Genomic DNA, 13095 nt, shown 5'->3' with positions numbered 1-13095 from the left:
AACCCAGATAACACAAGGCTAGCGGACCTACAGCAGGTCCCCGATGGACGAGTTGGCGGACCTCCGGCAGAATATAACACAAGGCTAGCGGATCTACAGCGGGTCCCCGATGGATGCTCCACCACCATTCCACTGGTAGTTAATTGTCTATATCCTAGGCCCATTGGCCGTGGGGTCCGTGGCGTGGTGGCGAGATTCCGATATATTTCAAGGATCTCTCTGAAGACTTTGAGAAACAAATGCTCCATCTGAAAAGGATGTACAGTGCCACATTCTCTGTATCATTAACACCCATTGTGTTGCTCAACAGGATTTATGATATGGAGCTGGAGAGCATATATGGTGACATCTGTATTGCACTGTGGATTTTTGCACTTTACTTGTAAGTGTAGCAGGAGGAGAGAGAGCTCTCAGCAAATTAAAAAATAGTCAAGAATTATTTGCGCTCCACAATGAGTCAGGAGAGGCTCAGTAACCAGGCAATACTTTCCATCGAATGTGGACTGACTCGGCAGATGAAAGACATTATAAAGGACTTTGCATCCAGAAAGTCAAGGAGGATGTCACTGTAAGAGGCAAAGATGAAGAAGCTATAGGCTACGGTAGGGAAATATACTATATGTAAGCAATATAGTGAATCAGATATTTTTGTCGAGGTGGTTGTTAGGGTTAGTGTGTGTGTGTGTGTGTGTATGTGTGTGTGTGTGCCTACCTAGCCCTTGACACTGCGTAACAGAAAGAGCATGTGCACATCATTAGCTTGACGAAGCATATTGGGATTTGGGAGGGGCGGGGAGGGAGGGGCCCATTCACTGGACTTTCTCAGGGGCCCAGTTATTACTTTGGACGGGCCTGAGTCCTGACATACAGTACCCTTCCTGTTTCATTTAGACAATAAGAGTTATTTCTATGTCAAAGTAAGATGACTGGCTCAGTTGTGAAATGTCCTCATCTGTCATCAGTCTCATGACTGTCTCAAGACCAGGCCTAACATATTCTCATCACAAGATCATACCTCAGATTGAACTGTAAAAGATGCGGTATGTAACCCAGGGCTATAAGCCTGAGAAAGGGTTGTCTCCCCCTCTTTGTGGGGTTGGGTACGCCCACACTCCCATAATGCCCCGTGTAGCTGATTGGATCTCAGTCAGTACTTGCCTTGACAGACTTTCCTTCAGCCAATCAGCGTAACAAAACTTGTTAAATCTTGTCAGAAGAATGGTTAAAATGTATTTTCAACTATGAAACTCAGTGCATACTCTTGTTCTTGTTTAATTGTTATTATTGAGTCTATTTCTGCAGTAACTGCACTTATGGCTGTGTTTATTCTACTGTTAACATTAATGCTCGTTGCTTCAAGAGACGCATCAACTACGGGAACCAATCAGGGGCTAGGTTCGACTGGGGAGCAGCAGTCAGAACACAGTGCTTGATTGGACTGGTCAAAACCTAATGAGAGAATGATCGTTCGAGGTAGTGAGATCAGGATGGTCGCACAAGGCTAGCAAAACAATGCACACCGTTTTTGATTGAACGTGCCCAGGTGTGGCCATGCCACTATTGGAGGAGGCAATCCTCAGCTCCAAGGTGTTGTTTTTTTCTTGTTTTTTGGCAGTGCTCTGGTGTTTCCCTGACACTGGATATTAATAATAATAATAATAATAATTATAAAATTGCTGTAGCAGCACCAAACAGCGGTTTACAAAGACACTGTTTTCACAGAGGAGCTTAATCACGTGCCTCTCGGTTTATCATAGCAATAGCCTTATTGAAATGTTTCAAATCTTAGGCCTACAGCTTTGAGTCCTTGAAGTACCAAAATACCAATGAGTGGATTCTCAGATATGGGTTAAGGTAGCCAAATTGCCTGACTATGCCAGGTTTAGTGCAACAGGGTGACAGTATTTTCGGTGTCTCCGGGTCCTGCTACACTAGATCCTGAGTGGATACAGAGTGGGACAGAACGTTGTCCTAGTAGGCATGGTCTAGATCAGACGGAACACTGTTCTCTGAGACATGGTCTAGATCAGACAGAACGTTGTCCTAGAAGACATGGTCTAGATCAGACAGAACGTTGTCCTAGAAGGCATGGTCTAGATCAGACGGAACACTGTCCTCTGAGACATGGTCTAGATCAGACGGAACACTGTCCTATGAGACGTGGTCTAGATCAGACAGAACACTGTCCTAGATGACATGTAGGGAACCCTCATGAACGTTTGAAAAGGGATATCGTTATAATCCTTGTCACTGTCCTCATGGGTTGAAGATACATTTGCATCTCATGACACTTATGTGCCAAAAAATGGGGTTGAGGATAATGGGTGCTATGTTACAACAGTGAGCACAAAGATGTGTGTATGTGTGTGTGTATGCGTGCATGCGCGTGTGCAACAGAGTTACTGTTGTTGATAATTATGGTTTTATAAACAGATACTATTGCTGCGATACGGGTCATCAATCTGCACGTGTCCCGTCCCACCCAGGGACACAAACAGGGATCCCACCTCTCTCTGCCTTCTGCAGGCTGCAGAGCATTCTCACACCCCTTTCACAGATGCCCCACCAGGCTAACATCACCCACTGGTTACAGGCATAAACAGAGCTCTTTCAGTCTCCAACAAGTGCAAGGGATGAGTTTAAAAATAAGAAGAAATATTTAGTTCCTGTTAAAGTAAAGTTATGAATGCATTTTCACCCGTCAATATTTGGCATAATCAAAATCTTTAATTTGCAAATAGTTAATATGATCTGTTCTCTGAATGGCTAAGCCACCTAATTGACTTGCAGCACAAGTGTTGCCATATCAATTATAATTTGGCATTTTCTTCGTTTTGATATGACAATAATTTCTTTCATCTTCATCTTTGAAAAAACAACAACTCCACATCCGTTTTTGGAACCACAGTTCATAGGGTCAACCTACAGTTTATCAAAAATATTGATCAACCTGGTCAACAGGCAAGATGGAAGTGAATTCTATTTTTATTTCCTAATTCGTCTGATCCTCTGACTAATTATAACTTACCCTAATTTCGGAAATTATGGCTTATTAATTATCCGCACGCATACGCTGAAGATAGCCGTAAGGCTGAAACGTTCGTCCTGCCTGTCTTGCATGTTGCTGTGAAGCAATAAAGCATCCATCCTTTGGAATTCGTGAGTGCTGGTCCTCTACCACTTTTTATTAATTATCCGCAGCTGTTACTGAAGCCTACTAGTTTTGTCGCATGCCCCTTGTAAGTGCGATGGTCTGTTTAGGAGTCCGGTAGCCTCTGTACGGGGTTGGGTAGCTTCGACGTATGTCAAACTCCCCATTGGTGTATTACAACATCACTCAAATATATCAGGAGCGCTTCATGATATAAACCCTCTCGTGCAGAGGCGTAGTTTAACCAGAAGCCGCGACGTATCTAAACGGACTTTCTTCCCTGGTGCCTGTGCCTCCTGTCAAGATGAGCGTAAGTAGGCCTATGCGATATGTTCATCATGTAGCCGATATTACTTTTTTTCGCAAGCTTATTCAAATCCTGCGTAGGACATGGGACCTGCGAAATAATGTTAGGCTTTCGGTAACAATTGCTCAACAGCTGTTTTACAGCAACCCTAATGTCTAGGTCTATGCGATTTTTACAGCTTCAAAATTGCCTTGTAGGGCAAATGAGGTTGAGGTTTTCAGCACTCTTGCCTCCTTGTCAATTCAAACTGGATGATTGTCTAAATTAAACTGGATGATTGTCTAAATTAATGTAAGTCTTAATTAAAGTGACCAGCCCACCTTTACATATGTTAATTATACTACCTTCTTTTACTAACTTAGAAGTTGATGATGCAACATTGCAGAGCACCGACCCATTGCATAGATAAGACTGCTGTAGTTACATTAATTCAGTCGGTCAATTGCTAGGTTACACATAACAGGTTTCAACCTTGGTTCACCCTAATAACATTCCATTCACTTAATACAATACTTGAAAAACAAAAAAGTGACTTAGAGGAAGCATTTACTTTTTTGGTCTCACAAGACACTGAGCTTTCTGGCAGAAAATAATGGAAGTCTTTGTATTGCAGAGAAGTTGTTTTGAGGTTACCAGGGTACACATAGAGGTGTTCAGATTAAGCCCAGGGTAAATCACATTAGGATTGCAATTTGATGTGTGTGTGTGTGTGTGTGTGTGTGTGTGTGTGTGTGTGTGTGTGTGTGTGTGTGTGTGTGTGTGTGTGTGTGTGTGTGTGTGTAATAGACAGGGCAGAGCGTTTCTGAACTGATTTGTCCTATACCCACATTGAGCTAATGGAATTACTTTTCAAATTGAATAGAGACAGGTTATTATTAAGTTGCACCCTGATTGTATTCCATGGCATCAATCACAAAAAAATATTTTGTATCTGCTAATATTTTCAAGCCATCACCCATGCATTCTCTCTTGCTCATCTGCTGTCTCTGCTAGGTTTGAAAGTCTTAGCATGGATGAACTGAGACCCCTGAAACCTGCTGTTATACATGATGTGATGGCTTCTATGGAATTACAGTTATGGAGTTACAGTTAGAATGGGCATTCAAGTGAATCATTCGTGTTCCTCCAGGTCTCTCCTCTTCTTTATTTGCAACAATGAGAAATATGTGGCATTCTATTATATGGATGGACCATAAAATTATTAGAATGTTAATGTGGGTGTCCATTCTATTAATATCTATCTATCTATCTATCTATCTATCTATCTATCTATCTATCTATCTATCTATCTATCTATCTATCTATCTATCTATCTATCTATCTTTCTTGAATATATACTATATCTAGTGGTTCCATTTGTGGGCTGTGTGAGGCGAAGCCCGCAGCCCCAGCTGTTCCATGTGACACAGCTGAGAGGTATGTTTCACTAGGATGGGAATCCCAGTCTGCAGCCCCAGTGGGCTGCAGCCAAGTCCAACTTTGGTGCACACAGTTTACAGTAACTAATGTGGAAAGAATGCACCCCATGTCACATGATCTACTCCCCCTCACACATGCACTTACTAATTTCCCCTTTCTCTCAATTTCTCTTTTGAAATCCTGTCACACCCTTGACCTCTTCTTACACCATCCCTATCTCTGTCCCACTTCCAGTTCTCTCTCACTCTCTCCCGCCTGATTAAGATATCCAAGCTGCCAACTTTAGTACATTCTGCTGTTAAACTATTTCAGGCCTTGCTTGGCTGTAGGCTGAAGCACTTCCCCATATCTGTCTTGTAGGACCGTTGCACTGTTAGGCACTTTTCAACATTTGTTCTCTAATAGACAAACTGTTCTGCCCCTGTGTTGCTATCATGAAGAAAACTCAAGGAGCTAGTTATAGCTACAGTATATGTAGCTATAACTAGCTCATTGAGTTTGTTTAAACTGTTTAACTGTTTAAACTGATTGACAGTTTAAAACTTGAGGAGATAGTTATGGACGGTTGACAGTTTTGTTTGTCCCCTGTGTGGAGTTACAGTTCAATTTCCTGCTTGTTCTTGTGCTAATGACCTGGCCTGATATCAGACAGTGATTTCAGGATTTGAATGTCTGGACCCAGGCTACTAACGTCCTGCTCTGCAGCTTGGCTGGCTAAACATGTCCACTGTCAGGGAAGGAGGAGCAGGATGCCAAGCAGCTGTTGGGGTCGTGCTCATCTGTTCAGGCCAATGATTTAACTGTTAATCTATGGATCAAAGCTATCGATGTTACCAGCCACAATGACCTTGACCTGTAAGTCAGCAATAGTCTATTTCTCATCAGGATTCACCCAATTGTATTTATTATTATTATTAGTAGTAGTATTATTGTAATACTGATAATAATAGCACTAATAATAATAATAATAATTATTATTGTTAATAATAACAATGATAATAATAACAATAATAATAACAATACACTTTATTTAATAGGACTTTTAAAAACAGGGTTATAAAGTGTTTCACAAAAACAATTTTTATTTTTTTACCTTCTTATAAGTTTATACATGGGTTCTGGAGCCTTGCAGCAACAACATAATAATAATCTACAAGATGATAATAAAATAACCAGGCCAGGTCCAGCCTGGCTTATGTGCGTGGCTGGCTTATTTCTGTTCAGGACTGGTAGGACGGAAGCTAGTCATGCCATTGAAATAGCTGTGAATTGAAATTACATGAAATAATGTCTGATAAATTAAGATATATCTTGTCGCCTGGACACATCAGTTCCAATGCTTCCAATGCTATCCAGCACAATAAGCGCAGGATAGCCAGTTAGCTCATGAGCTCACAACAACTAGGAGTAGTAAAGGGAAAATGCATGTTTAGCACTGTTTTAAGGTTACTTATATCATATATCAGATCAAAAAGTTGACAAAACTAGCACTTTTGAGAAAGTCTGATACCACCGTTTAGGTCATACAATGGATGTGGGTGGGCACCGTGAAAAATCTTTCAAAAACATGTTAAACTCTCGATTTCAAAGACAAGAAGCTCATCAAGGGGGTAATTGGTGTCTGTTGATGTTCTGACATCAAATTCGCCGCAAAGTATGAATCCTGTAGGGTTTTATTGATCATTTTATGAAATCCATTGACTTGTATTGAAGCGACTAGATGTGTAGATCAATCTGCAGAGGGGATTCAGGAAGCGGAACTACTTCAAGGCATTGTGTGAGATCGGAATCAGTTCAAGCGGACATTTACACATGTATGTGCTGCGACTAAATAGTTACATGCTAAATATTTAAAAAAGCCTTTCCAGATGAACTAGAATCTTACTTTATGGCGAATTATATGTCAGAACGTCAACTAACACCTCGGTGAGTTTCTTGTCTTTGAAATTGAGAGTTTAACATGTTTTTTGAATGATTTTTCACGATGCTCACCCACATCCATTGTATGACCAAAACGGTGGTAGAGCAATTATCAGACTTTCTCAAAAGTGCTAGTTTTGTCAATGTTTTGATCTGAACCATTGTATATGATCATAAGTAACCTTAAAACAGGGCTAAACATGCATTTTCCCTTTACTACTCCTTTAATGGTAGCGGTCAGTGGCTAAAGCAGTTACACTGATGATTCCTGTAACATTAGCTATTTTTCTGCAATTGGTTCAACTTCTGTTTCTGGACAAAAGTAAGGGATAAACCCAGATAACAAAAGGCTAGCAGACCTACAGCGGGTCCCCGATGGACGAGCTGGCGGACCTCTGGCCGAATCCGCTGGCGGGTTACTGCCCATTTGCACATCTAATGGCAAGCGGACCTCTGGCGGATTATTAGCGTCAGGGACAGCGGTCTGCTAGTAATCCAAAATGCTCCCGCTATTGCTCCACCACCATTCCACTGGTAGTTTATTGTCTATATCCTAGGCCCATTGGCCCTAGGCTAATGGATTTCTATTGATAAATTAACTTACTCTGAACATTTTTTGGGTAACCCTTCCTTTCAAGTCGCCCAATTACTAAACATTTACCTGGTAAATACATGCAAAGTATAGCCTAATATATAATGGGTAATTATTGAGACACATATACTGTAGCTATAATTTCAAAACAGGAGTATTTCAAATGTTCAATTACTGCACATACATTCAATAATTGACATAGCACCACCAGGTAACCACATTTTTACATAACTTCTATAACATTCAGTGTCAAACACAAATGATTAATCGCAATGCTCATATTTATTGAAATGCTTTGAATTATATTATTTATAACTGGATCCACTCATGAATCTGGGAGTGGGACCGAGAACAGGAGGAGCACAAAACAAAACACAGAGTTGCATACACAGAGAAACATAGCCTAACAGTAAGCACAAGTCTAGTATATCAATGGAACTTCTAATCTGTCACTTAATTGGTCACCCAGTTTCTGCAATCAGTTTGACATAGTTAATTCATCTGCAAAACAGACTGTACATTTCCTTAAAAATTAAAAATACAACTTTTTGTTCCCATGGGATCTCTCCCATCCATCTGAAAAAAGGGGGAAGAGAGGAGAGGAAAAAAGGTGATGGCTAAAGTTAGGAATCAAACAGGTTCATCCTCAACCAGGGATCGAACATGGGAGTTGGACGCTTTATCCACTTCACTACCAACGAACTTGAAAGTGTGGGATGTCATAGTGTATATATTTTGGTGTGCTGGGACTACTGCCTCTTGTGGCGGCAACATAGAAATGCAGGTCAACAACGGGACGGAAGGAGGGAGGGAGTGACAACTCGACAAACGCTATCTATGGTGCGCTGGCTTACAGCGACGCACAAAAAAGACAGTATCAATCATACGCAGCTTCTCATTTCTGGGAAGTGAGTCACACTTGTTCCATAGCATATGACTAGAGCAGCCTTCCCCTATAATTTCTGGACAATTCTGGATATTATTAGACGCCACAGTCCAGGGAGGGATGATGGGAATGCTGCCCAGCACTAAGATTCATTGGAATATTTGACCATCCCTTATATGGAAATGTTAATTGGAAGCAGATGTTTTCTTATTGGAGGAATGGTGTTGAGATTACATGCTCAGTACAGGAGAGGAGTGTGGTGATGCATGCTCTGTACTTCTAGCTGGTTTAAGGTACAGTAGAACAAGATGGTCTTTTAATTAACATGTTTATTAGTTAATAGGTGTCAGACTTGGTTGCATGTAAGGTGGTAGAGGTAGCCCAATAGCAGACGGGGGCAGATGAAGCAGGTGATAAAATTATATTTTAATCCAGAGTGAAATCCAAAAAGGGTAACAGAAAGAACAGGGGGAGGCAAAACAGCAGGAACACCCAACATGACACACAAGGATCAGAAACACGAGGGAATATATAGGCAGGCTAATGAAGACACAATGAGGTACAGGTGGAGCAAATCAACAGGACACAGTTGCAAGAGATAATCACAATGAAACACAAGGACCAGGAGTGAAGGGATCAACCAAAACAAAACACAGAACATCCAACAGGGGGCACCAAAGTGGAGGGAAGACACAAGGGAGCACAAGGGGTTAGAGAGCTAGCTTACTGAGCTAGAGAGCTAGCTGACAGGGCTAGAGAGCTAGGTGATGGGGCTAGAGAGCTAGGTGACGGGGCTAGAGAGCTAGGTGACAGGGCTAGAGAGCTAGGTGACAGGGCTAGAGAGCTAGGTGATGGGGCTAGAGAGCTAGGTGATGGGGCTAGAGAGCTAGGTGACGGGGCTAGAGAGCTAGGTGACAGGGCTAGAGAGCTAGGTGACAGGGCTAGAGAGCTAGGTGACGGGGCTAGAGAGCTAGGTGACGGGGCTAGAGAGCTAGGTGACAGGGCTAGAGAGCTAAGTGACGGGGCTAGAGAGCTAGGTGACGGGGCTAGAGAGCTAGGTGAGGGGGCTAGATAGTGACAGGGCTAGAGAGCTAGGTGACAGGGCTAGAGAGCTAGGTGAGGGGGCTAGAGAGCTAGGTGACGGGGCTAGAGAGCTAGGTGACGGGACTAGAGAGCTAGGTGACAGGGCTAGAGAGCTAGGTGATGGGGCTAGAGAGCTAGGTGAGGGGGCTAGATAGTGACAGGGCTAGAGAGCTAGGTGACAGGGCTAGAGAGCTAGGTGAGGGGGCTAGAGAGTGACAGGGCTAGGTGACGGAGCTAGAGAGCTAAGTGATGGGGCTAGAGAGCTTGGTGATGGGGCTAGGTGACAGGGGGCGGAGCTATGGGACACAAACATGACACAGGGAAGACAGGACAACGAACACAAGGAGGCAAAAACAATTACATGGCGACAACGTGCACAAAACTGAAGGAACAGTGACAGGGAGTGCAGGGTTGGGAGTCCGGGGCAGGCGCAAGCGTCTGGGGCATGGGAGCATGACAACAGGCTTCATTGAATGGCAGAAATTCAGGTCCTATTCGTTTTCAAACGTTGACGATTTGGTTAATTTGTAAGTGTGGTAGGTAGAGAGAGATAATTTACCATAAAACCACAATGTAACACCTTATATGAATTCTCCACTTCTCTTGTGCTGTAGGCATGGTTTTATGGTACATTCTCTCTCTCTCTCTCTCTTTCTCTCTCTCTTTCTCTCTCACCCCTACAGGAGAATGTGCTGGTAAAGAACATGTCCTTCAAGGTGGGACAGACCCTGACCATCAAGGGGGTCCCCAACTCAGAAGCAACTAAGTGAGTAACTGAGGACAGACGGTATAACCTAACCAAAGTTACCAAAGCTGTTTGTAGCTAGTTGGTTGTAGGTAGCTAGTAGGTTGGAAAGAAAGATTCGTTCAGCAGGTGGCTGACTTTTCAAAGAAAAAACAGACAGAGCAGCACACTGCTCTGGCCAGCTGGGACAGAACGCTGACGAGTTTCGGCTGAGAGGCGTCCTCAGAGCGTCAGGCTCTCCGCCGTAACGCGTCACATAATTTTTCTCTCTGATTTTCATTTAACATGTGCTGCACTGTCTGTTCTTTTCTATGAAGGACAGACACCTGCAGAATTCTGTTTGTAACGTTGATGGGCCTGGGACAGTTTAGCACAGAATGAAAAATAATGACATGTAGCCTACTGTACCAGTAGCAGTCTAACCAGGTAAGATCTTAACGATGTGGCAGTGTATTGTTGGCATGCGTGTTTGTGTGTGTGTACGTGTTTTTTCCGCGTCTGTGTCCTCACTAACACTCACTAAAAGTATGTTTTCCGTCCTGAAGTTTTGCCATCAACATCGGCCACAGCGAGGAGGACATCGCGCTGCACATGAACCCTCGCTTCAACGCTCACGGCGACGAGAATGCGGTAGTGTGCAACTCACTCCAGGAAGGAAGCTGGTGTGAAGAGCAACGTGGAGACAGCTTTCCCTTTAGTGAGGGAAAAGAATTCAAGGTCTGTGTCACACAGAGAGCATGTGTGTGTGTGTTCTGTGTTTGTGTGCGTGCGTTTGTATCATTATTTCAATGGTCACACCTCAATGGCCTTCTCGGTGAGGGACATCTGGTGGTACTTCTGCTAATGAAGAAAATCATATTGAATGGATACACATACAATTATTATTAATCGACGTGCTATAATCTCAAACCCATTCAAAACCAATGGGGGCGCGGAATGAGAAAGTGGATGATGCAAGTTCCGATGGCATTGTGTTCACTCGCAGCGTAACACAGTGTAGACGCTTCGAATTTGCATAAAATAGGATGGATGTCTATTCTATGTAGATTTCTGGCTAATGTTGCTCTCCCCAAACGTGGAAGTCAGGGCTTATTTCAATAAACTGACCACATATTGATAATCTACATCCTTACCTTCTCACCTGAAATGAGATTAAAGCTTAATAAAGAGGCATAATTAACAATCTTACAGACACATTTGAGTCAACTGATAATGGTGGCGGGTGACAGTAAGTGAAACCAAGTGAAATGCCCACAAGCAAGTCAATCGCGTGGGGCACGAGAAAGACAAATTGTCTAGTGGACATTAGCCCTTCTCAGTCCTGTTGTCGCATGCTCGCTCATGCCAGACAACAGTCCTTTCACCCTCCATTCACTTTGCCGTCGAAATAAATAGGTGTTGGCCTATTTAGGAGAGGTGCTCATATTTACAAGTCTCAGATAAACATGAAACTTCACTTAGCTAAGCAAAAGGGTCTATTTGGGTGCTTTGTAGCTTCAAAGAAACCACCACCACCACAGAAGAAGACTACCTCGGAAAAATAAATTCACTCGGACGCGAACGCGTCTAAATAAGTTATTTAATGGTAGCGCCGAGGCTTCAAAACCCAGCATTTGTTTAAATAGACCCTTTTGCTTAGGTAGGTGAAGTTTCATGTTTATCTGACACTTGTACATAAGAGCGCCTCTCCTAAATAGGCCGACACCTATTTATTTTGACGGCGAAGTGAATGGAGCGGGAAAGGACTATTGTCTGGCATGAGGGAGCATGCGACAACAGGACTGAGAAGGGCTAAGTGGACATGTACTGTAAAGGCTTTTCTCTCTTTCTCCTGCCTTATATAGTTATCCAAAACTCTCTCTCTTTCTCCTTCTCTCTCTTGTAGATATCCATCACATTCACTAAGGAGGAGTTCCTGGTTACTCTTTCCGATGGCTCCGAGATCCGCTTCCCCAATCGCCAGGGAGGTGAGAAGTATAGGTACATATTTTTCCAAGGAGACGCCAGGATCCAGCTGATCGAAATCGTGTAGAGGCCAACCAGGACGGGGCAGGGCGAAGATCCACACTGGGAGCCCAATCACATATTTAGCTTAGCTGCTTCGATTACTCCTTGCTCATCACTTCCAGATCTGTAAATCTGTTAGTGCCTTACTGTAGATGCACGCTCGCATGCACACACACACACATACATACAGACAAACACAGTCGTAAAGACAAACCATTGGATGGAGTTAGCTACTCTGCTCTATAATACAAACTTTTTTATAGATATGTTTTGTGTTGGTGTATGGCTTAATGTTTTTCAGAGTTTTCAGATTGAACAATACCTGGACGTTCAATGTGAGCATGTCTTATTCATGATGCCATAATTCTGCCCAGTGCCTTCTGTTGGCTTTTGATGTCTTCTTTTTTTGTTGTTCTGCGTTCTGTTTTTGTTTTTTTCAAGTTCAATAAAGAGGTGCAGCATCACCTAACTATAACCACAATCTTAATTGACTTTCTTGCAATGAAGAATCACTGAAGAATTCACTCCAACATGGGATAAGAAGCAGCGACAGATACAGGTTATATTACAGAAGTTCAGCATACAATAGTCTTTCAAGTGCCCTCTCTGCCTGCCTGCGTGGCTGCTTCTAACCATCTCCCAGTGTCTTGGTGTGATTCTTAAGTAGACTCCTTCCTGCCTCCTTTCTGCGAAACACCTAAGTTACTAGATAAAGGGTGCTGAGGTCACTATCTTACTCCTCAGAGATATCCCCAGTGAAGCCTTGTGAGATACGGCCCATGACGCTTGTGAGATACAGCCCTGTCACTCATGCCGCCTAAACATCTCTCCAGACTACTTTGTGTGTACCCATAGACCCCGTTTACACCTTGCATTAAAATGCGTCTCGTATCGAGATAGTATCTAGATAATGATTTAGCCTGATTACATTTACACCTGGCATTAATATGCGTTTCGATTATCTTCAACCCGATCCGTTTAAGAT

At 42.9% G+C, this 13095-nt stretch overlaps 1 protein-coding gene across 1 annotated transcript; it reads left to right on the top strand.

The window, feature by feature from the left end:
* Nucleotides 1-3401: 3401 nt before the first annotated feature.
* lgals2a (lectin, galactoside-binding, soluble, 2a) lies at nt 3402-12523 on the top strand. The gene is made up of 4 exons (XM_084438757.1): nt 3402-3461; nt 10042-10124; nt 10649-10820; nt 11989-12523. The coding sequence occupies exons 1-4, from the start codon at nt 3456-3458 to the stop codon at nt 12133-12135; spliced, it is 408 nt and encodes a 135-aa protein (XP_084294883.1). The 5' UTR covers nt 3402-3455; the 3' UTR covers nt 12136-12523.
* The last annotated feature ends 572 nt before the right edge of the window (nt 12524-13095 follow it).

The sequence above is a fragment of the Borostomias antarcticus genome (genome assembly GCF_949987555.1).
Source record: "Borostomias antarcticus genome assembly, chromosome: 5".
NCBI classification, from domain to species: Eukaryota; Metazoa; Chordata; class Actinopteri; order Stomiiformes; family Stomiidae; genus Borostomias; species Borostomias antarcticus.
Note: the sequence above shows the minus strand (reverse complement) of the source record. Positions and strands in the feature narration are given on the sequence as shown.

Excerpts from the sequence above, each read along its gene's own strand:
- lgals2a (XM_084438757.1), top strand. Across the intron at positions 10,125-10,648 it reads CCCAACTCAGAAGCAACTAA|TTTTGCCATCAACATCGGCC; the intron begins GTGAGTAACTGA and ends TCCGTCCTGAAG. Across the intron at positions 10,821-11,988 it reads GTGAGGGAAAAGAATTCAAG|ATATCCATCACATTCACTAA; the intron begins GTCTGTGTCACA and ends TCTCTCTTGTAG.